Source organism: Pseudophryne corroboree, chromosome 11 (genome assembly GCF_028390025.1).
Source record: "Pseudophryne corroboree isolate aPseCor3 chromosome 11, aPseCor3.hap2, whole genome shotgun sequence".
In the NCBI taxonomy this organism is placed as follows: domain Eukaryota; kingdom Metazoa; phylum Chordata; class Amphibia; order Anura; family Myobatrachidae; genus Pseudophryne; species Pseudophryne corroboree.
Window position 1 is genome coordinate 21,321,938 of NC_086454.1, and position 25,849 is coordinate 21,347,786.

General features: G+C 46.9%; 1 protein-coding gene across 1 annotated transcript in view; it reads right to left on the minus strand.

Annotated features, from left to right (window-relative positions):
* Positions 1 to 25,849, minus strand: part of SLC17A6 (solute carrier family 17 member 6) — a 57,933-nt gene that overhangs the window by 21,125 nt on the left and 10,959 nt on the right. The window contains exons 5-7 of the mRNA XM_063946365.1: positions 6,344 to 6,458; positions 4,466 to 4,553; positions 4,300 to 4,386 (exon numbers count right to left, since the gene is read on the minus strand). Coding sequence (XP_063802435.1) covers positions 4,300 to 4,386; positions 4,466 to 4,553; positions 6,344 to 6,458 — 290 coding nt within the window. The remainder of the gene's footprint in view (positions 1 to 4,299; positions 4,387 to 4,465; positions 4,554 to 6,343; positions 6,459 to 25,849) is intronic.

Below are 25,849 nucleotides of genomic sequence, written 5' to 3' on the forward strand. Positions count from 1 at the left end.
ACACGCCCCTGAAACGCCGTGTTTCCGCCCAGTAACACCCATTTCCTGTCAATCACATTACGTTCGCCGGAGCGAAGAAAAAGCCGTGAGTAAAAATACTTTCTTCATAGTAAAGTTACTTGGCGCAGTCGCAGTGCGAACATTGCGCATGCGTACTAAGCGGATTTTCACTGCGATGCGATGAAAAATACCGAGCGAACAACTCGGAATGAGGGCCCTTGTTCCTTTCATGGAGAGGACCTTTACTGTGCAGTGCGCGATGACATCAACGCGCACGGCACATCATTACAGTAAAGGTCCTCTCCACGAAGGGAAACTAGACGCGTAGCGTCTAGTTTCCCTTCACAGCGGGCAGCGACACAGAGTGGGCAGCGGGGGGCACAGCAGCAGCGGATCTTGCCATGGTGCGGCACCCTCCGGATGGCGCCGGCGCCCTCCAGAAGGCGGCGCCCGGGCAAAAGTCCTGCTTGCCCGTGACAAGATCCGCTACTGGTTGGAAAGAAATCTGCACTCGTTTGGACCTAGGTGGTCATTCCGAGTTGTTTGCTCGTTGCCGATTTTCGCTATGCTGCGATTTGTTGCTAAATGCGCACGGTACACAGAGCGCGTGCTCTAAGTTATTTAACACAAAACTTAGTAGATTTGCTGGTGTTCGTGCGGCGCTTTTCAGTCGCTCTGCTGATCGTAGTGTGATTGACAGGAAAGGGGCGTTTCTGGGCGGAAACTGTCCGTTTTCAGGGAGTGTGCTAAAAAACGCAGGCGTGCCAGGTAAAAACGCAGGAGTGGCTGGGGAAACGGGGGAGTGGCTGGCCGAATGCAGGGCGTGTTTGTGACGTCAAACCAGGAACTAAACGGACTGAGGTGATCGCAATCTAGGAGTAGGTCTGGAGCTACTCAGAAACTGCAAGGAATTATTTAGTAGCAGTTCTGCTAATCTTTCGTTCGCTATTCTGCTAAGCTAAGATACACTCCCAGAGGGCGGCGGCCTAGCGTGTGCAATGCTGCTAAAAGTAGCTAGCGAGCGAACAACTCGGAATGACCCCCTAGTTCTGCACTCCTTTGGACCCCATTAGCCATGGTGAACTGGAGTGATGAGGAAGTCAGGGAGTTGCTGCGGGTCAGGGGTGAAGAAGAAATACGTCGGCAGATAACGGGTACAGTCAGGGATGCGACAACATCGCAACATCAGTAAAATGCTCGCAGCATTTGGATTTATTAGGTCTCAACAGCAGGTGGTCAATAAGTTGAAGTCACTTCAAGAAACAAGACATGTGCTTTGTCGGCCATGATTGCGACACTGTGAGCGTTCCCCAGCGCCCTCCCTTTCTTGTAGAAAACTGGGAACCAATCAAGTCCTTTTAAAATGACATCACACTGGTTTTAACATGGCTGACCCGGGTTGAGCAAAAAGACACCAACCCGGGAATAACCCAGGTCGATATAGCGATGTGAACGTCTTTTACCCGGGTCGGAGCCGTGTTCAAATCCCGGAACTGACCTGGGTTTGCCATGTGAAAGGGGTATAATATTAGATCATACTTGCCTACTCTCCCGGAATGGCCCGGAGGCTCCTGAAAATCGGGTGTCCCTCCCGGCCCCCCGGAAGAGCAGGCAAGTCTCCCGATTAGCGGGGTCCCCCTGCCCGTCCGCCCAAGTAGTGTGTAAAGTGGGCGGTCCGGGCAGTTGATGACGCGATTCTTGCTGAATCGCGTCATCATAGCCACGCCCCCTGCAGTGTAATGCCGGTGATCGCGGCATTACAGAGCGGGGGCGTGGCTTAAATGCAGTGTCATCGTGACTCCGCCCCCGCTCCGCCCCGCCCCACCTCCGGCCCTCCCCTTCATCCACGTCACAGCCTCCCCTGCCCGCCCTCTGAGACGACCTGGCTGCTCTCTCCCGCAGAGAGCAGCCAGAATGTAGGTAAGTATGTATTAGATTCCTCTAAATCACTTTTGCTCATCCTAGATCCTTTACGTCAATATTTTCATTTTCTGGGTCAGGGACTTTGCACTATGTGGCCGCTATATTATTATATTCAAAATGAACTGTCTACCGCAGGAACTATCCAATACTCTAGTAACAATGGCTAATAGAAAGTAGCACCGATACCGGATCTGTCTTCTTTAATGAATCCACCTTTAGTCAGGTAGGATATTATAATCCGTGCTACAGTATATGGCAGTCACCGGCGTCTGAGGTAGCGCCGAAGACCCCGCTAATTCAGGCCTCTCTCTGTTTGACACTTTCTGACAGTTTTTCTCAGATTTTAATGACATAGAACAAAATGTCTCACAATAAAGTCTTTTAATTGGTTTCCGGGATGTGTGTTGCTGTTCTTATTCCAAGAAGTGCGTTAATGAAATCACCTTAACCCGAACTGTAAATGTGTGCAGCCAGAATTGTGCTGTTTTAAATAGAACATGTTCTGTGGGGAGTAATTATCTTGTGCGCCGCTAATCTCACTGGCTGGGAAGCCGCACAGACGGCCAATCCCGCCTAGGCATCGGGTGAGACTGGCAACATAGATGATGATAGAAGATTCAACAGAATCCAAAGCCTGTGTACTTTTTCACTCGCTGACGATTTTCTAACGGTGGGGCCCACTTGCTCCATATTCCATGTACTTTTTCTGCAGATATAATAGATTTTGCGTTTTATTACTTTTAGCGTACACCAGGGGCGAGATTAATGCCGTCCAAGTTGACCAGAGGTGTGGGATGCCGACTCAACCCTGACCTTTTTTTTTTTTTTAAAGCGGCAACCATTTACAAAGCCAAACAATGCTTGGAAATGATTGCCGCTTTAAATTTTTTTTTTTTTTTTTTTAAAGCGAATTTAGGTGGTCATTCCGAGTTGATCGCTCGCTGCCGATTTTCGCAGCGCAGCAATCAAGTGAAAAATTGGCATTTCTGCGTATGGGCCGCAATGCGCACGTGCGTCGTACGGACACAAAGCCCGTTGTGGTTGTGCACAGGTTGTAGCAAAGTTTTCAGTCGCACTGGCGGCCGCAAGAAGATTGACAGAAAGGGGGCGTTTCTGGGTGTCAACTGACCGTATTCAGGGAGTGTTTGTAAAAACGCAGGCGTGTCTGAAAAAAACACAGGCGTGGCTGGGCGCTCGCTGGGCGGGTGTATAACGTCAAATCCGGACACGAATAGGCTGAAGTGATCGCAAGCGCTGAGTAGGTTCAGAGCTACTCAGAAACTGCACAAACTGGGGGTCATTCCGAGTTGTTCGCTCGCAAGCGGATTTTAGCAGATTTGCTCATGCTAAGCCGCCGCCTACTGGGAGTGAATCTTAGCATCTTAAAATTGCGAATGATGTATTCGCAATATTGCGATTACACATCTCGTAGCAGTTTCTGAGTAGCTTCAGACTTACTCGGCATCTGCGATCATTTCACTGCTTGTCGTTCCTGGTTTGACGTCACAAACACACCCAGCGTTCGCCCAGACACTCCTCCGTTTCTCCGGCCACTCCTGCGTTTTTCCCAGAAACGGTAGCGTTTTTCCCCACACGCCCATAAAACGGCCTGTTTCCGCCCAGTAACACCCATTTCCTGTCAATCACATTACGATCGCCAGAACGATGAAAAAGCCGTGAGTAAAAATCCTAACTGCATAGCAAATTTACTTGGCGCAGTCGCAGTGCGGACATTGCGCATGCGCATTAAGCGGAAAATCGCTGCGATGCGAAGATTTTTACCGAGCGCACAACTCGGAATGACCCCCACTGTTTTTGCAGAGCTCGGCTGCACAAGCGTTCGCACTTCTGCTAAGCTAAAATACACTCCCAGTGGGTGGCGGCATAGCGTTTGCACGGCTGCTAAAACCAGCCAGCGAGCGATCAACTCGGAATGACCCCCCTTAGTCTGGCAAAATGCACCTCCGGCCAACTCCGGCCTTACATCTGACCCCTGGGGTTGGCAAACCTTGGCATGTTTGCCACAAGGTGGCATGCGAGGATGTTTTATATGGTACCCACCTGGTGTGTCCCTCACCCACTAGGTACAATGCGTTACCCCTCCCTTCCTGATCCCTCCTCTTACCCTCATACAGGAGACCTTTTCAGTGCAAGACTCTCTCCAAAACCCAAGTGTGGCCTACACACCTAACAAAGCCTGGGCCTCTGGTGAGTGAGCCCTGCCTCCTAACCGCTGCCGTATGGACCATGCAGGTAGACACTTTAATTAATAGGCCCCGTAAACCCAAATCTTCAATCCAGAAGCAATATTATTTATGTAACGCCTAAGTACATCGTCTATGCATTTACATATAAAACACTCGCACGCTCACTTACCGTACACGTAGAAGACAGACGGCCACCCGGTGTATTGCACTAGAATCCCAGCTAAAGGCATAGCAATCACTGCTCCTGCGTAGGACCCTGGGGAAGACAAGATTCAGCGGTCTCATCACTGCCGCAGCCACTCGCTGAGTGTAAGGGGCAAAAGGACGGTATTTACCACAAAACGAGGTGGTCACCAATCTGCTCCTTTCTAACGGCGGGGCCCACTTGCTCCATATTCCATGGCAGGCAGGGTAGGTGACGCCCTAAAATCATCCAGAAAATTCATGTCTGAGGAATATTTTACAAAGGTACTTTCTGCAGCGCAACGCTGAGTGTTAGCGGGAGAAGCTGATCTAGAACTGGACAGACAGCATCCACCATATTCTCATATCTTGTCACTGTCTCCCTCTGAGGACACTTCAGCGCTTGTACCGGGGACCAAGCATCATAATAGGGGTACAAGAATGTCCACAACGTGCAGGACCATACAGACGTGCCGCAGCTTCACCCAAAGGAGGTCTCTAGCTGTGGACGCTTCCTAAATACAGCCCTGGAATGTTCTCCTAACTGCCCTGGTATGCCCCCCTAACTGTCCTGGAATGTTCTCCTAACAGCCCTGGTATGCCCCCTTAACAGCCCTGGAATTTCCCCTAACAGCCCTGGAATGCCCTCCTAACAGCCCTGGAATGCCCCCTAACTGCCCTGGAATGCCCCCCTAACTGCCCTGGAATGTTCTCCTAACAGCCCTGGAATGCCCCCTAACAGCCCTGGAATGCCCTCCTAACTGCCCTGGAATGCCCCCCTAACTGCCCTGGAATGTTCTCCTAACAGCCCTGGAATGCCCCCTTAACAGCCCTGGAATTTCCCCTAACAGCCCTGGAATGCCCTCCTAACAGCCCTGGAATGCCCCCCTAACTGCCCTGGAATGCCCCCTAACTGCCCTGGAATGCCCCCCTAACTGCCCTGGAATGCCCCCCTAACTGCCCTGGAATGCCCCCTAACTGCCCTGGAATGCCCCCCTAACAGCCCTGGAATGCCCCCCTAACAGCCCTGGAATGCCCCCCTAACAGCCCTGGAATGCCCCCACTAACTGCCCTGGAATGCCCCCACTAACTGCCCTGGAATGCCCCCACTAACTGCCCTGGAATGCCCCCTAACTGCCCTGGAACGCCCTGCTAACTGCCCTGGAATGTTCTCCTAACAGCCCTGGAATGCCCTCCTAACTGCCCTGGAATGCCCCACTAACTGCCCTGGAATGCCCCACTAACTGCCCTGGAATGCCCCACTAACTGCCCTGGAATGCCCCCTAACTGCCCTGGAATGCCCCCTAACAGCCCTGGAATGCCCTCCTAACTGCCCTGGAATGCCCCCTAACTGCCCTGGAACGCCCTGCTAACTGCCCTGGAATGCCCCACTAACTGCCCTGGAATGCCCCCTAACTGCCCTGGAATGCCCCCTAACTGCCCTGGAATGCCCTCCCTCAGGACCCTTGATAGAAATGCAGGAACGTCACCCAGCAGTGTCCTTACCCCTGAGTCTACAGTCCCCCAGGGTGAAGCACCAGAAGTACCAGCAGTAGCGGCAGTGATGCACAGAAGACCCCCCTGGCTGCTCTCTCACTGGCAGTGCTGCTATGTGCCCTGTGATGGTTTACACCAACCAAACCCTTAAATACCATCTGTATATCTCCGACAAGGTCAACCCCAGTTTAGCCACGGATGCGTACAAGGCATCTGCTGTCTTATCTTCTGTCTGCGGAGGCCGATGTTCTCTAGAGCATGAGGAATGACAATTTCCGCTATTGTCTCATACATTGGGGTGTCATCTTCTTATACTAAAGTGGGTGAGGTGTAGCTGACGCCATGCTAGACAGTCATTTGTAGAATGAATCTAATGTTATCATGTTGTACATTTATTTACTACGCCCCCAGTGCTAAGACGGTGGGAAATGATCCCATCTGAAGTGAAGAGGATACGACCATAAAAATGCAAAGAATTTTTTTTTTAAATCTACTAGAAAAAACATACAAGGAGATAGACATAAAAGCGGTACCTCCACGAGCCCTTGTAGGATCCTGACAAAGATCACACACCCATAATGCACTCTGGCTGCGGACGGAATTAGCATGTTCAAAGTCGAGGTCAGCACAATAGCAGCACCAAAAACCCTGGAATTTCAAGAGAAATGTGGTAACGGATTTATCAAGAAAAAAAGCAAGAAAGAAAAAAATGATGATGAAAAATAAAAATTATATATATATATATATATATATATATATATATATATAGCAGTGTTTAATATCAACGTCTCGGGTCACCCCGTCATGTGTGTGTCCTGATGATGGGGTGTCCCGAAACGTTGATATTGAACACCGCATTTTGCACTTTGCATCTGTGACTGCCACATATTGCACAGTGGATATAGGTATGAGCAGTTAACCCAGTGGGCAGGCGCCATAGCAGCATTATAAGTTTCTGCCTATCGGAGAGTGCCTGAAGTATGTGTGTGTGTGGGTATATATATATATATATATATATATATATATATATATATATTTGCACTATCTTTGAAGTCTCCTGAGTGCCGCCTTTTGCACAGTGGATATAGAGTATATATCCACTGTGCAAAAGGTGGAAATTATGTGGTTGCTGGTGTGGATATAAAAGCACTGTTATTGTAACACATATTGTTTGTTATTACTGACGACGGCCCGAAACGTTGAATTAAAAAGCACGTTTGCAGCTTCATTCAAGTCTCCAAGTGCCACCAATTTGCTCAATTACATTGGGACACAGAACCCCTGGAGGGCACCGGAGCAATTATAATTACAATAGTAAGGAGAAGCTAGTACCTGCATGCAATATATATATATATATATATAGATAGGTGAAGAAGGCGGCACTCAAGCAGACGTAAATTGCAGTGAAAAAATGGTCAGTTTTTTCACTGCAATTTACGTCTGCTTGAGTGCCGCCTTCTTCACCTATCTATATCCAGAGGTCTTCGCCTCCAGGAGGGCACCGCAGCCTATACCACCTTATCAGAGAGAGTGCCGAGCATACAGCATCAAAAAAAAAAAAAAAAAAAATATATATATATATATATATATATATATATATATATATATATAGTGTGCTTGGACCAACACTCTTCCCGCTGTGTTGCAATCTGCTCCGGTGCCCTCAGGTGTAGTTAGCTAGAGGTATTCCCATGAAATCAGGTTGCGGCGCTCAGATCCTTTTCAGAGACGAGGTGTATTAAACAATGCTCATATTAATCGTTCAACATTTCGGGGCACTCTCTCCCCTTTATCAAGATATACTGTATATATGTATATATATATATATATATATATATATATATATTATGGAACTGTCAGAACATTTCGTTCTAATGTCATAGGTTAACTGGATGATGGCATTTTTTTAATACAGGTCACAAATCGCTCAGTGTGATTGTGTGCGATTGGGTCCCGTGCGATTTAGTCGCATGCGATTGCAACATAGGTCACACGCTATATTTAGCATCACTGATGGTTAAGGTTATGACTTGTTCGTACAGATCCCTGCCTGTAACCAATGACTTTATTCCCCAAGGACTATAACTTGTGTGGCTCTGGCTGTGACGGTCGGAGCGTTCTGTATAGAAGCTTGGTGATGTCCGTGCGCAATGAAATTGGTGGTACGGTACTTATACTTTATGGTTACGGAACAGCTCCTTGTGCTTTGGAACCACATGATCGGATTGGACTACATCATTTGCGACTAAGTACACGACTTTAAAACTAATTTCAATTCTTTGGAAATATACAGCATATAATGCAGGTACTGTTCAATTCAGTTTGTCCTGCAGCCTCGTAATCTGTAAATACGGACAGTGGACCTGTTGCTTGGGCAGAGGGAAAGCAGCCATTTTGTGGTGTGAGCCTTTCGGACTCCTGGGGATATCACTAGTTCCTAGCGAACTGATAGGTTGCAGCCTCATGAATATTGGTTCCCCCTACAAAATGGCTGTGCCTGCTCTGCGTACAAGTATGAGGGGGAGATGCGTCAAACCTTGCAGATAAAAAGGAGAGACATAAAGTACCAACCAATCAGCTCCTAACTGCCATGTTACAGGCTGTGCTTAATAAATGACGGTTAGGAGCTGGTTAGTTGGTACTTTATCTCTCTCCACCCCCCCTGAGTCTGATACATCTGAAATGAAATTGGAGAAATCTAGTTTTACACCAAAATCATAGCTAACGTTTGTGCAGGTAAAACAGGAGGCCATCTTATAATAACACCTGAATATACAAGGAATACGTCATCATTTATTTTATGTTAAAGGAAAATTTCACCAATTGTATTTATTAATAGAACTCATTTGATAACAGAATGTTTTTGGTTTTTATTTTGCAGGAGATGCAAACAAAAATGAGGTATACGAAGGTATATAACGATGTGTCCTTACTTCTTATACACATTGGGGGTCATTCTGAGTTGATCGCTCGCTAGCTACTTTTAGCAGCTGTGCAAACGCATAGTCGCCGCCCACGGGGGAGTGTGTTTTTGCTTTGAAAGTGTGCGAACGCGTGTGCAGCCGAGCGGGCCGAAAAAGTTTTTGGCAGTTTCTGAGTAGCTCAGAACTTACTCAGCCCTTGCGATCACTTCAGTCTTTTTGGTACTGGAATTGACGTCAGACACCCGCCCTGCATACGCTTGGACTCGCCTACTTTTTTCCAACCACTCCCAGAAAACGGTCAGTTGACACCCACAAACGCCCTCTTCCTGTCAATCTCCTTGCGATCGGCTGTGCGGATGGATTCTTCGTTAAATCCATCACCCAGCAACGATCCGCTTTGTACCCGTACGACGCGCCTGCGCATTGCGGTGCATACGCATGCGCAGTACTGACTAATCGCTGTGCTGCGAAAAACAGCAGCGAGCGATCAACTCGGAATGACCCCCTATGTCTTCAGTCGCACTAAGCAGCCCATGGCGGTGTGGCAGGCCCTGGGTGACTTGACTGCACTAACGTCCAGCTAACTCAAAATGTGCGTCTTATTCACATAACTAAAACTGAAAGCAACAAAACTACTCTACAATCTGTGTGTTACTAAGGAGAAAGTACCAGCCAATCAGCTCCTAGCTGCCATGTTACAGACTGTGTTTGAAAAATGACAGTTAGAAGCTGATTGGTTGGTTCACTTTATCTCCGCCCAAGGCTTAGTAAATAGATCCCTTAGTCTGACTCTGTGTATGAAGTGCTGCGATGCAGCGGCTGCAGGCTTTTCTTACAGCAAATTCATCTGTGACTTTGTACATGTTTAAAACTAGTTTATGTGCGGTTAAAGTCGCAGCCTTTCGTCTCACTGCGAGCGGTGTCTCCCTCCATCTGCGATGCGAAAAAGGTAAAGAAAAAAATCTGTTACACCAGTCTACTCGGAGCGGCTCAGTCGCGCCGTATGGCGGATAGATGGTAGGTGTATGAGGACACATCTGTAATTCAGTTGTAATGCTCAATGTGGGACGATCTACTTGCACTGGTGTCAGCAACTAAACCACGGCAAAACAATGTTAGTGCTAACTAGTACTTAGCTGAGGATGCAATAAAAGTCCTGACAGAAGACCGACAAATCCCGGAGATAAGTACTGGTTAGGGTTTGGCACAAGGGTATGGTTAGAGCTAGGCTGTAGGGGTGGGAGAGGTTATGATTAGGCTGCGGGAGGGTGAGATTAGGGTTAGGCTGCGGGAGGTGGAGGTTAGGATTAGGCTGCGGGAGGGGGAGATTTGGGATTGGCTGCGGGAGGGGGAGGTTAGGGTAAGGCTGTGGGAGGGGGAGGTTAGGGTTAGGCTGTGGGAGGGGGTTAGGGTTAGGCTATGGGAGAGGTTATGGGTAGGCTGCGGGAGGGGGAGGTTAGGGTTAGGCTGCGGGAGGGGGAGATTAGGGTTAGGCTGTGGGGGTGGGAGAGGTTATGGTTAGGCTGCGGGAGGGGGAGGTTAGGGTTAGGCTGCGGGAGGGGGAGGTTAGGGTTAGGCTTCGGAAGGGGAGCTTAGGGTTAGGCTGTGGGGGTGGGAGAGGTTATGGTTAGGCTTCGGGAGGGGGAGGTTAGGGTTAGGCTTCGGAAGGAGAGGTTAGGGTTAGGCTGTGGGGGTGGGAGAGGTTATGGTTAGGCTGCGGGAGGGGGAGATTAGGGTTAGGCTGCGAGGGGGAGATTAGGGTTAGGCTGCGAGAGGGGGAGGTTAGAGTTAGGCTGTGGGAGGGGGAGGTTAGGGTTAGGCTGCTGGAGGGAGAGATTATGGTTAGGCTGCGGGAGGGGGAGGTTAGGGTTAGGCTGGTGGGGGTGGGAGAGGTTATGATTAGGCTGCGGGAGGTGGAGATTAGGGTTAGGCTGCGGGAGGGGGAGGTTAGGGTTAGGCTGCGGGATGGGGAGGTTAGGGTTAAGCTGTGGGAGCGGACGGTTAGGGTTAGGCTGCGGGAGGGGGAGGTTAGGGTTAGGCTGTGGGGGTGGGAGAGGTTATGATTAGGCTGCGGGAGGGGGAGATTAGGGTTAGGCTGCGGGAGGGGGAGGTTAGGGTTAGGATGTGGGAGGGGGAGGTTAGGGTTAGGCTGTGGGAGCGGACGGTTAGGGTTAGGCTGCGGGAGGGGGAGGTTAGGGTTAGGATGCGGGAGGGGGAGGTTAGGGTTAGGCTGCGGGAGGGGGAGATTAGGGTTAGGCTGCAGGAGGGGGAGATTAGGGTTAGGCTGTGGGAGGGGGAGATTAGGGTTAGGCTGCGGGAGGGGGAGATTAGGGTTAGGCTGTGGGAGGGGTAGGTTAGGGTTAGGCTGTTGGAAGGGGAGGTTAGGGTTAGGCTGTGGGAGGGGGAGATTAGGGTTAGGCTGCGGGAGGGTGAGGTTAGGGTTAGGCCTCCAGGGGGGAAGATTAGGGTTAGGCTATGGGAGAGGGAGATTAGGGTTAGGCTGCAGGAGGGGGAGATTAGGGTTAGGTTGTGGGAGGAGGAGGTTAGGGTTAGGCTGTTGGTTAGGGGTAGGATGAAAATACTTACTGGGATCCATTGGGATTCTGCTTTTGGTCTTCTACTGTCGGGATCCTGACTGCTGGGATTTTGTACCCAACCCCTTAGCTGAATTTTACCCCAAATAATATTTTGCCCAAATAAGCAACAGGTCTTGTAGAATCCTAATGATACTACTTGCAGATATCAGGAATAAATACACAAGTGGTAAAACACAAGCCATTTTCCAGACCCAGGGCTTAAAGTGGTCCTGGAAAGGTGGTGGAACTCATTTACCCAGCATGACATTACATATGCCATGACGGAAAAGGAAGCTACTTAGCCCTGAGGAGGGGATGAATGCTGTCCAACAGACACAGTGTGTGTCAGTACCAGAAGGGTGGACTGTAGATGGAGGAGTACCATGGAACCACCAGGACTTGAGGAAGGGGAAGGTGGCTGCAGCTCATCAGTAACACATCTATTGATGTAGGTGATGGGGCAGGTTTTTCTGTTGGAATTACTGGGCAGGGAAATGGAGTTGGTGGAACTCAGTTCCACCTCGTTTCCCCTCACTTTAACCCCTGTCCAGACCACATAACCCTACACCCTGAACAGAATACTACACTAAAGAGAAAGAAACATATTCTCTGTGACAGTGAACTATTATCTTTCATGCTGATATCTCAGTGACCTATTAGGGTCATGGCAACCTCTAATTTCCAAATCGTTTACACACAAAACTTCATGCAAGCAGTGGAGCAGTAAGAGGCCATCAGCATTCTAGAATTTTAAGAAGCAAATTTTGAAATTAAGGACATGTGACATGGTCATACTATATGGCAGGACCCCAGTGGCTGAATCTCTGTGATATTACTCAACTTGGAGCGACATAAACAGCATAGGCAGAGCAGATGTGATAAAGACAAGGACATCTGATTCTGCAACTGATCATGCAGATAGTAGTAGATAATTATATTTGTAAGCAGAATCAAATTAACAAGATATCATATAATAGACAAGCAGCATGAACACAGAAGAGAAACCGGAAGTGTGGTCTTAAACAGTTTCAAGGGTCTGGTACACAATGTGGACAAATGGTAACAAGGTGTCAGGCAGAAACAGCAGGATTGCGTAGTAGTCAGCAATAAGCTTGACCTGACACAGAATAGACAATCACCTAGCACTGAGTGTTTGGTTCAGATATCCTGTATACACCATAAGAGCGGGGACTGAGGTTACCCGTAACATGATCCAGTTAGCATACCGGCGTTCAGGATGGCAGCAGTTGGAATCCTAATGCCAGAATCTCGACACTGGTCAGAAGACCGACGCCGGGATCCCAACATCGATCACAATGCCAGAGTCCTGGAAGTGATGATATGGCCCCCACAGAGCCATCATCAAGTCTGTCTGTGATTACATGAAGAGATAGAAGGATTTGAGCAAGTCTACATCCACAGAAGATCTCTGGTTAGTTCTCCAAGATGTTTGGATCAACCTTCCTGCTGAGTTCCCTCAAAGCCTGTGTGCAAGTGTACCTAGAAGAATTGATGCTGTTTTGAAGGCAAAGGGTGGTCACGCCAAACATTGATTTGATTTAGATTTCTCTTCTGTTCATTCACTTTGCATTTTGTTAATTGATAAAAATAAACTATTAACACTTCTATTTCTGAAAATATTCTTATTTGGAATAATTTCTTCCACAACTGCCTAAAACTTTTGCACAGTATACAGTGACCCCATCACAAGATCTGTTCCCATTACTGCCCCAGGAATACAGATGCTCTAAGACGGTTTCTGGTACAACTAGAAAAGCTGTTTTACTTTTTTCCATTACGTATATCATTTTGCCAACACCTGTGCCTCTTCTGCCCCACGGGACCACTATGAGGTGGTTACTGACTGTGACATCATGTAGATATCTATATATAGTGAGGAGTGTAGGCGTGCCTCTCCTGGGGTGGATGGGCATCTCCAAACACACAGCAGTCAGGAAAACAGCACATCAGTCCAGGGTTTTCTTGCAGTCTAGCCATGGCTAGTGCATAAAAGAAACCATAAAAATAAATCCTAGCCTTTCTGAACACTGAGTAAACATAATAGATTACCTCTCTCAGGGTGGTAGAACCTAATTCCCTACCACATACAGAGGCATATGCACAGTGCTTGCAGTCAGTATATCGCAGTATCTCATAACAGGCCTGCTGCCTGTTTCCCCAGTTAGTGAGACCCTGGGGGTCAAAGCTCGCTAGCAGTTTTTAGCAGCTGTGCAAATGCATAGTCGTCGCCCACTGGGGTGTGTGTGTGTGTGTGTGTGTGTGTGTGTGTGTGTGTGTGAGTGTGTGTATTTTTTGCTTTGCAAGAGTGCGAACGCCTGTGCAGCAGAGCGCCTGCAAACACATTTTGTGAAAAACAGGACCAGCCCTGAAGTTACTTATCCTGTGCGATGATTGCTGCGACGAGTGACGCGGTAATGACGTCAGATACCCGCCCAGCAAACGCCCGATCACGCCTGCGTTTTTCCAAACACTCCCAGAAAACGGTCAGTTGAAACCCATAAATGCCCTCTTTCTGTCAATCTCCTTGCGTTCGGCTGTGCGATTGGAATCGTAGCTAGAACCAGTGCAAAACCACAATGGACTTCATACCTGTACGATGCGCGTGCGCATTGCGGTGTAGCCATTTTTTTCACTGATTGCTACGCAGCGAACAACGGCAGCTAGCGATCAACTCGGAATGACCCCCCTTGAGCTAAGCCTTGACACACTTTATATCAGCCTCTTACAAGTGCAGGAACTAATTAGCCTGCTCTCAGGCTGAAGGCCTAAAATCCTGAAATGGGCTTTACGAATGGTGCCCTCCTTTCTCTCACACCCATGACCCCAGAACCCCTATCCAGCTTTTAACAAAAGCCCACAAGCTCTCAGCAGAGCATCCACAAACATGTTCTTGGGTTTTATAATACATGGGCCACAAACATGGGACATATCCCCCGTTTATCACTGTACTAGTGCTTCTTTCACAGATCGCCTCATCCCCTTTGTTATGCCCTGCGGGGTGGGACAACTGCAGTGCCCAAACAAAACACACAAGACAAACCCCTCTTGTGCAGAAAAGCATATTTTCTTTCTTTCAGTTAACAGCACTTGCCAATACCCATTGCTTAAGTCTAGAGTAATAAACTCTGTGGAATGCCCTACCACACACACACACACACACACACACACACACACACACACACACACACACACACACACACACACACACACACACACAGTAAGACTCTCCTCTAGTCTCCAAACATTCAACCTTTCCCTGAAAACTCACCTCTTATCACATTCCAGAACCGCTCCCTCAGCCTTCATAAGCTTTCCTATCTGATTATATCTCCACTGTACAGTCCGCACATATCCTCCACATGTCTCTTTCTTCACATTCCGTTCCTTCTGACCCTGGTTCATCATTGCTGTGATGTTATATCATGCAACCCGCCTAGAACCCTTGCAATCTAGTGGACAAATATGCAATAGATAGTGCCTTTACTTGTGTATCAATGTCTATTTCCCTATAGATTGTAAGCTTGCGAGCAGGGCCTTTCTACCTCTATGGCTGTTCCTTTATTACCCAGTTTTGTTTTATCATTGTGTCCAATTGTAAAGCTCAACGGAATTTGCTGCGTTATATAAGAAACTGTTAATAAATAAATAATAATAAATAAATAGAGTGGTCCAGTACCTTGCTGTTCCTAATCTTTCAGTAAATGTATCCGCCTGATGCACTGGGTAGGCATCGAACTTCGACACATTATTCAGTTAACAGAAATCATTACAGAAGTGCATACTCCCATCCAGCTTTGGAATACGCACAATGGAATTTGACCACTCACTATGTCACTCTTCAATTACTCTTCAATTACCCCAACTCCAACATTGTTTAGATTTCTTTAGACACTGATTCCCGTTGGGCTTCTGGTATTCTATAGGGCTTTAGGTTAACCTTAACCCCTGGGTCAGTGATTATGTCATGTTTAATGACTGTTTTACCCGATATGTCTGAAAAGAAAACTGTATTTCTTATGAGAAATTCTGTAGCCTCCTGTTGTTGAACAGTTGAGAGGGTGTTAGCTATTGTTACTATTAGCTATTGGAACCAAAGGTACTGGGATTACTGGAGGGACTGGAATGGGACACCTAGCTGTTCTATGCTTCCAACGTTTTATAAGATTTACATGGTAGATCTATTCTGGCTTTCTTCTCCTGGGCTGGTACACTTTATGAGTAACCTCCCCCACTTTTTCTAGGATTTCAAAAGTCCCTTGCCACTTAGCCAAAAGTTTATTTCTACTATGGACACTAAAACAAGCACTCTGTCCCCAGAAGCAAAGATGCGTAACTGGGCATTTCAATTGCACACCTGCTGTTGTATCTGTTGGGCCTGTTCTAAGGTGGTCATTCCGAGTTGATCGCACGTAGCAACTTTTTGCTGCTCGTGCGATCAACTTGACGCCACCTATGGGGGAGTGTATTTTAGCATAGCAGGGCTGCGATCGCTTGTGCAGCCCTGCTATGCTAAAAATATTTCCTGCAAAACAAGACCAGGGTCAGACATACTTACCCTGTGCGACAGATCCAGTGACGAAGTTCCCAGGATTGACGTCAGACATACACCCTCCAAACGCCTGTGTTCGAATCTCCACGCCCGGAAAACGGTGAGTAGACCCCCCAGAACGCCTCCCCGCCATCAATCTTCTTGCGGTCGCCACTGCGATTACTTTCAGCATTGGCGGCATTGCTGCCCGGCGACGACTGTCGCCAGGCAACGACGCGCGTGCGCATTGCGGGTGCCACACAGCCGCAGTCCCGACCCATTTGCACCGCAGCGAAGAACAGCTGCGTGCGAATGCGTCGGAATGACCCCCTAAGTGCTCTCTCACTATTGGCACCACTGCTTAATACAGTTTTATATGGACTGCATTGCCCTCCCGTGTCTCTTTGGCAATGTCTAGTAATCCTCTTGGGTGATTCCCCTATAACAAATCAAAAGGCAAAAACCCTGTGGAGGATTGGGGAATCTCTTGTATGGCCAGGAATAAATAAAGTAGCAAATAATCCCAATCTCTTCCATCTTTATCAACCACTTGTTAAACCTCTCCACCAACCCGTCAGTTTGGGGGTGATAAGCTGAGTTTCTTAACTGAGTAAATTTAAACAGGATACATAGGGGCAGATGTATTAACCTGGAGAAGGCATAAGGTTTTAAAGGCACCAGCCAATCAGATTCTAACTGTTAATTTACATATTGCAGCTGATTGGCTGGTGCCTTTATCACCTTACACATATCACTGGTTTATCACTTCCTTATGCCTTCTCCAGGTTAATACATCTGCCCCATAATTCTTTCATGATTTTTTACATAAATGGTGTACCCTGATCAGTCAGAGTTTTCTTATATATTCCAAGTCTGCTAACATCATGTACTAGTTCTCTAGCATTAGTCATTGTTGACGTAGGGCGTTATTCTGAGTTGTTAGCAAACCAAAAAAGTAAGCAATTGGGCAAAACCATGCTACCCTGCAGGTGGGGCAGATGTAACATTTGCAGAGAGAGTTAGATTTGGGTGGGGTGTATTCAAACTGAAGTCTAAATTGCAGTGTAGAAATAAAGCAGCCAGTATTTACCCTGCACAGAAACAATATAAGCCACCCAAATCTAATGGTGCATGATACGGACATTCAGGGCTGGATGCACAATATTCAGATCCCTCTTTATGGACACTGGGACAGAAAAACCTCTGTAAACTTCTCTCAGTGGATTTTTCCACCCCTAGGTGATCTGTAGTTATGTGGCCACAAGCCAGGTCTAACACCGTTCTTCTATATGCCTTGGGGACTATCAATTATTCCACAATATATACCCTTTCTTAGTCACTTGAGACAAATAATCCTGCCGTACTGCCATGTGAGGGTATGACAAGCTACTATAGGGGTCTGTCAACCACTGTTACATTATCTCTAGCTTATATTAGAGATGGGGCATTTAACTACTCTAAGGCAAAGAGCTCTTTTCTGACTTCAAGATCACACAGACGATCCATTGGTTGAACAACATTTTCTATTTTAGTAGGAGGTATATTATTCTGTGCCCAACTACTGCTCTCATCATTCTCTGGCTCCACAATCACCCACTACTGCTCCCATCATTCTCTGGCTCCCCAATCATCCACTACTGCTCCCATCGTTCTCTGGCTCCACAATCACCCGCTACTGCTCTCATCATTCTCTGGCTCCCCAGTCACTCACTACTGCTCTCATCATTCTCTGGATCCCCAGTCATCCACTGCTGCTCTCAACTTTCTCTGGCTCCCCAATCAACCACTAACTGCTCTTATCATTCACTGGCTCCCCAATCATCCACTACTGCTCTCATCATTCACTGGCTCCATAATCATCCACTACTGCTCTCATCATTCTCTGGCTCCACAATCATCTACTACTGCTCTCATCATTCTCTGGCTCCACAATCATCCACTACTGCTCTCATCATTCTCTGGCTCCCCAGTCACTCACTACTGCTCTCATCATTCTCTGGATCCCCAGTCATCCACTGCTGCTCTCAACATTCTCTGGCTCCCCAATCAACCACTAACTGCTCTTATCATTCACTGGCTCCCCAATCATCCCCTACTGCTCTCATCATTCTCTGGCTCTACAATCATCTACTACTGCTCTCATCATTCTCTGGCTCCACAATCATCCACTACTGCTCTCATCATTCTCTGGCTCCACAATCACCCATGCATAAAACGGGGAATTGATGCTAGGGACGAGAGTATTATACTCCCGTTATATAAATCACTTGTGAGGCCACACCTTGAATACTGTGTACAATTCTGGGCACCTTACTACGAAAAGGATATCCTGGAGCTAGAAAAGGTTCAGAGGCGGGCGACCAAACTAATTAAGGGTATGGAGACGCTGGAATACGAGGAAAGGCTTGCAAGACTAGGCATGTTTACACTGGAAACGAGGAGATAAGAGGGGACATGATCAACATTTACAAATATATAAGGGGACAATATACAGATCTTGCGCAGGACCTGTGTTTGGTTAGCTCAACACAGAAAACTCGTGGACACTCGCTCAGGTTAGAGGAGAGGAGATTCCGCACAATACGGCATAAAGGCTTTTTTACCGTAAGAACAATACGTATTTGGAACTCCCTGCCTGAGGGAGTTGTAATGGCCGACTCAGTCAACACCTTTAAGAATGGGTTAGATAAATTCCTAATGGATAAGGATATCCAGGGTTACGGCGCATAGTCACGCACTATGGTTATTATAAAAAAGAGGGGTAAAACGTAACGGCAGTCATCAACTTCAGTCAAAATGTTATACAAAATAATTGTGCATAGGAGACCACAAATAGGTTGAACTCGATGGACAATTGTCTTTTTTCAACCTTAGATACTATGTTACTATGTTACCCACTACTGCTCTCATCATTCTCCGGCTCCACAATCACCCACTACTGCTCATCATTCTCTGGCTCCCCAGTCACCCACTACTGCTCTCATCATTCTCTGGCTCCCCAGTCATCCACTGCTGCTCTCAACATTCTCTGGCTCCCCAATCGACCACTAACTTCTCTTATCATTCACTGGCTCCCCAATAATCCACTACTGCTCTCATCATTCACTAGCTCCCCAATCACCCCCTACTGCTCTCATCATTCTCTGGCTCCACAATCACCCACTACTGCTCTCATCATTCTCTGGCTCCACAATCATCCACTACTGCTCTCTATATTCTCTGGCTCCCCAATCATCCACTACTGCTCCCATCATTCTCTGGCTCCCCAATCATCCCCTACTGCTCTCATCATTCTCTGGCTCCCCAATCATCCACTACTACTCCCATCATTCTCTGGCTCCACAATCACCCACTACTGCTCTCATCATTCCCTAGCTCCACAATCACCCACTACTGCTCCCATCATGCTCTGGCTCCACAATCACCTACTACTGCTTCCATCATTCTCTGGCTCCCCAATCATCCACTACTGCTCCCATCGTTATCTGGCTCCACAATCACCCGCTACTGCTCTCATCATTCTCTGGCTCCCCAGTCACCCACTACTACTCTCATCATTCTCTGGCTTCCCAGTCATCCATGGCTACTCTCAACATTCTCTGGCTCCCCAATCAACCACTAACTGCGCGTATCATTCACTGGCTCCCCAATCATCCACTACTGCTCTCATCATTCACTGGCTTCCCAATCATCCCCTACTGCTCTCATCATTCTCTGGCTCCACAATCATCCACTACTGCTTTCATCATTTTCTGGCTCCACAATCATCCACTACTGCTCTCATCATTCTCTGGCTCCACAATCACCCCCTACTGCTCTCATCATTCTCTGGCTCCACAATCATCCATTACTGCTCTCATCATTCTCTGGCACCACAATCATCCACTACTGCTCTCATCATTCTCTGGCTCCTAAATCATCCACTACTGCTCTCACCATTCTCTGGCTCCACAATCACCCAGTACTGCTCTCATCATTCTCTGGCTCCCCAATCATCCATTACTGCTCTCATCATTCTCTGGCTCCCCGATAACCCACTACTGCTCTCATAAATCTCTGACTCCCCAATCACCCACTACTGCTCTCATCATTCTCTGGCTCCCCAATAATCCACTACTGCTCTCACCATTCTCTGGCTCCACAATCACCCACTACTGCTCTCATCATACTCTGGCTCTCCAATCATCCACTACTGCTCTCATCATTCCCTGGCTCCCCAATAATCCACTACTGCTCTCATCATTTCCTGGCTCTCCAATCATCCACTACTGCTCTCATAATTCTCTGGCTCCCCTATCACCCACTAACTGCTTTTATCATTCTCTTGCTCCCCAATCATCCATTACTGCTCCCATCATTCTCTGGCTCCAAAATCATCCACTACTGCTCCAATCATTCTCTGGCTCCCCAATCATCCACTACTGCTCTCATCATTCTCTGGCTCCCCAATAATCCAATACTGCTCTCATCATTCTCTGGCTCCACAATCACCCACTACTGCTCTCATCATTCTCTGGCTCCACAATCATCCACTACTGCTCTCATAATTCTCTGGCTCAACACTCATCCACTACTGCTCTCATCATTCTCTGGCTCCACAATCACTCACTACTGCACTTATCTTTCTCTGGCTCCACAATCACCCACTACTGCTCTCATCACTCTCTGGCTCCACAATCACCCACTACTGCTCTTATCATTCTCTGGCTCCACAATCACCCACTACTGCTCTTATCATTCTCTGGCTCCCCAATCATCCACTACTGCTCTCATCATTCTCTGGCTCCACAATCATCCACTACTGCTCTCATCATTCTCTATCTCCACAATCATCCACTACTGCTCTCATCATTCTCTGGCTCCACAATCACCCACTACTGCTCTTATCATTCTCTGGCTCCCCAATCATCCACTACTGCTCTCATCATTCTCTGGCTCCCCAATCATCCACTACTGCTCTGATCATTCTCTGGCTCCCCAATCATCCACTACTGCTCTCATCATTCACTGGCTCCACAATCATGCTCTGGAAAGGGCACATATCAGACTCGGAAGACACTACCACTGCCACAGTATCAGTAACATTCTCAAACAGGTCTGGGTTATTTACTTCTGCAACAAATCGGCTTTCCCACAGCTCCTAGAAGTGGGCAAAGTCTCTCCCCAATATCACATCATACATTGAACCATGAACCAAACCCACAGAGACTACAGCGGAACCACACTGCGTTTCTATGTTCATCTCCATAGTAACATAGTACCGAGTATCCCCGTGTATGCAAGTCACAACAACAGTTTTCCCCTTACAGTTTAAGGGGTTCCCCAATTCGGCTTTTGTAAGAGTAACCAGGCTACCAGAATCTAACCGAGCCTCTGCCCATTTGCCTTATATATGACTATATATACATTTGCTTATCTGTCTCAGCCTGTCGGTCTGCAGTGCAGGCTAGCTGAGCAAAGACACTGCGATTGACATAAGTAGTATCACATTGCATAGGTTCAGTGGTATGTGAACAACTAGCAACAATATAGCCCAAAGCACCACATTGCAAACATTGTATTATATTATCAAGAATAGTAGGCAGGTGTTTGGGCACCAAGGGTTGGTGTTGTTTAGGAGTGCTGCAGCGAAGAACCTTCCTGGCACTGCGGGCCTACTTCCAGGTTCCAAACCTACAGTCTTAGGTTTATTCTACTGCCCATCAGACTTCTTCCCTGGAACAGTCTTACCAGTGACCACTGGAGATCGCCGTTGCGGGACTAAGGCCTTATGGAGTACACTTAATAGTTCCTCAGCCGTCACATAGCTCGCCACCATTTCAAATAATTGGTCTGCTGTTTCAGGGTCCACATGGCTCACTTGCGCAGAGTTGTAGGTAGAGACCGTAATTATCAATCCAAAATTACCCTTTCCACGATCGGTGGTCCTGTTAGAGACTCTGGCTGAAGGCACTTTGTGGTAAGGTGGACGAGGTCATGCATTTGAGAGCCTGGTGGCTTCTCTGTTTGGTTTTCCCAGCAGTGAACTGTTGTTCTCCGGACAGGAAGGGTGCCACAAGACTTTTCCCACTGATCTTTAGGCCAACTCTCTCAGCTGTTCTTTCAAAAGTAGTAAGATAAGCTTCAACATTATAACTCTAGGTCATCTTTTGCAGAAAGTGACTGGCCCTTATGGAATGAATGTTTGTTGGAACATCAGTGGAAGCGTCTCCAGACTGGGCTTCTAGCTGATGTACCACCTCTCCTACGGCCTGGCAGTTTTCCTCTGTGGCCACTTGCTGTTGCCTCTGGGCTGCCTCAAAGGCCAATATTTACAACTTGGTGGCTTTTTGATGAGCCTTAGTAGCTTCTTGTTGAATCTTGTTAGTTTCCTGGTGAGCTGACATGGCCTGCAGCAAGGACTAAAAAATGTCCTCCATCTTATCTTTGGGTGTAGGTTTGAAGTAGAATCTGGTTTCCCTAAGCATCTGCCAACGCCACTACCATGGATTTCACAGTGTATTAGTTGATGTCCAAAACAGCAGATTGGTGTCTGTGTCTTTCAATTTTAAATATAAACTTCTCCTATTGCTGCAATTTTCAGTGTGTTGCTCGCATTCACTTCCACCAATTGTGAGGAGATCAGGGCAGTTGTGCCCTCTCCTGGAGTAGATGGGTACCTCCAAATGCACAGTTCCTAGGAAAACAGCACACCAGTCCAGGATTTTATTGCAATCTAGCTGTGGCTAGTTTTATTGTGCAGTTAAAAAAAAAAAAGTCTCATAACCGATCTGCTGCCTGTTTCCCCAGGTAGTGATACCCTGAGCCAAGCCCTGACACACATTATATCTGCCTCTTACAGGTGCAGGAATTAATTAGCCTCAAGCTAATGGACTAATAACCTGAAATGGGCTTTATGGGTGGAGCCCTCCCTTCTCTCTCACACCCATATCCCCAAGATCCCTTATCAGGTCTTTACCAAAAACTCTCAGCAGAGCAACCACAAACATCTCCCTGAGTTTTAAAATAAATAGGCCAGAATCCTGGGACAAACATATCTCCCATTTATCACTTTACCAGTGCTTCTATCACAAGATATGAAGACAATAGATTGAATGATTGTGCATTATTTCCCAACGACCCCACAGATCCCTGCGTAACCGCACACTTCCAACTGTCACATATGTACTAAAGGAAAAATACTGCCAAAAATCCAGAAAAAAAAGGTTTTGTCAGAGTTTGGCTTCATTTCCATATGTACCAAGCTCCGTAATGCATTGGACCCAGTGAATAACACCATCTTTATAAACCTATGGGCTTATTTTTCACATTGTCCCTTAGAGGGATCCAACCGGATCTGTCTTAGCACCCGCAGTGACTGCCGCATCCCACTGCGCATTTGCGGAAGGGCCTAAACCCGTGAAGTCCTTCTGTTGCAAAGAGCTCTCATCAGGAGGGTTGTCCTTTGCGCATTTCTAGGTACATACCGGCGTTATTACCTGCGTTATGTCCCCGATAAGAAGTGGGATGTACCGCATCGCAGATGCCATGCTTGGGACTTCCCACCAAGAAACACTACTCACAGAGACACCATAACCTCCAACACTGCCCAGCTGAAAATTGGGGCAAAATCTGAAAAGGGACGTGGTCATGGGTAAAGGGGCGTGGCTACGTGGCGCATCCATAGGCTTCCATTGTAATGGGAGACACTGAAAATGAGTGCAAGGACCCTTTTGGCCGGTACAGACCATTAAAAAATGTTACTGTACCGACCAAAAAGGTACACATGGAGGGTATGAGACACTAATCACAGAGAGCGGTACATGAGGGAAATACACATTTCTGCAAATTTTTATTTTATTTTATTCAGTTAAATGTTTATTCATTAAAAATTATTCAAATGAAACAGCCAATTGTAAACTATTTTTATTGTTTCCCCCTATTCTGTATCTGTTTCACCCTATTTTGTCACAATAGATAGATAAAGTGCCTTGCTAAATTATTCACCCCCTTTGCATTTTTCATGTTTTGTTGCCTCACAACCTTTAAATAAAATGGATTGTTTGAAGGTTTGCATCATTTCATTCACAGAACATGCCTACAACTTTGAAGATGTTTTTTTTCTTTATTGTGAGGCATACAACAAATAGAACAAAATAACAGAAAACTTCAGCATACATAACTATTCACCCCCCTAAAGTCAGTACTTTGTAGAACCACCTTTTGTGGCAATTACAGCTGCAAGTCGCTTTGGATAAGTCTCTATGAGCTTGCCACATCTTGCCACTGGGATTTTTGCCCATTCCTCAAGGTAAAACTGCTCCAGCTCCTTCATGTTAGATGGTTTCCGCTTGTGAACAGCAATCTTCAAGTCTGACCACAGATTCTTAATTGGATTGAGATCTGAGCTTTGACGAGGTCATTCCAACACATTTATATGTTTCCCCTTAAACCACTTGAGTGTTGCTTTAGCAGCATGCTTCGGTTCATTGTCCTGCTGGAAGGTGAACCTCCATCCCAGTCTCAAATCACAGGCAGGCTGAAACAGGTTTTGCTAAAGAATAACCCTGTATTTAGCACCATCCATCTTTACCTCAACTCGAAACAGTTTCCCAGTCCCTGCTGCTGAAAAACATCCCCCCAGCATGATGCTGCCACCACCATGTTTCACTGTGGAGATGGTGTTCTTGGGGTGATGGGATGTGTTGGGTTTGCGCCAGACATAGCGTTTTTCCTTGGTGACCGAAAAGTAACATTTTTGTCTCATCTGACCAGAGCACCTTACTCCATACATTTGGGGAGTTGTCCACATGCCTTTTGGCAAACTCAGAACGTGCCTTCTTATTTTTATGGAGTGTACGGCTTATTGTGGTCACATGCGCAGATACACCAGTCTCTGCTGTGGAACTCTGCAGCTCCTTCAGGGTTACCTCTCTGTGCTGCCTCTCTGATTAATGCCCTCCTTGCCCGGTCTGTGAGTTTTGGTGGCCGGCCCTCTCTTGGCAAGTTTATTGTGGTACCATGTTCTTTCCATTTGAAGATGATGGATTTGATGGTGCTCTGGGGGATCACCAAAGATTTGGAAATTTTTTATAACCCAACTCTGACTTGTACTTCTCAACAACTTTGTCCCTGACTTGTTTGGAGAGCTCCTTGATCTTCATGGTGTGATACCTCTTGCTTAGTGGTGTTGCAGCCCCTGGGGCCTCTCAGAAAAGGTGTGTTTATACTGACAGATCATGTGACACTTAGCTTGCACACAGGTGGACTTCATTTCACTAATTATGTGACTAATTATGTGACTTCTGAAGGTAATTGGTTGCACCAGAACTTTTGAGGGGCTTCATGGCAAAGGGGGTGAATACATATGCACATGCCAATTTTCAGATTTTTATTTCTAAAAAATATTTTTTATATACATTTTTCTCATTTCACTTCACCAACTTAGACTATTTTGTGCAGATCCATCACATAAAATTCAGATAAACAAAAAAATTAAATTACAGGTTGTAATGTAACAAAATAGGTAAAAAGCCAAGGGGGGTGAATACTTTAGCAAGGCACTGTAGATAGATAGATAGATAGATAGATAGATAGATAGATAGATAGATAGATAGATAGAGGGGTGGTTAGGAGAAAGCTTTGTTCTTTTTGCTAATCCGTTGTTAGCCCAAATGGAAGCTTCCGTCATAGACCAGCACTTTCCAGCGCGGCTTATGCATCTCTGGCTGGTGCGAGGCTCTCGCTGAGGCTGGGTAGATTATCTTACACTCACACAAACTTTGCTTTAGAGATAATTGTTTGAGATGAAGACGCGTGTCAGGGCATTGAAAGACTACACCATAAACAAGCGTCTTCTCCTCGAGCCGCCTTTAGGTGCATTAATATGCTAAAGCATCGCCTTTCGCCTTTCAGATCTAATAAAAAAGGGGGAAAAAAACTGCTTTCATTCATTATTGGCACACATCTGAGGCTCACTTATATTGGACAAAATCCCCCAGTGATTAATTA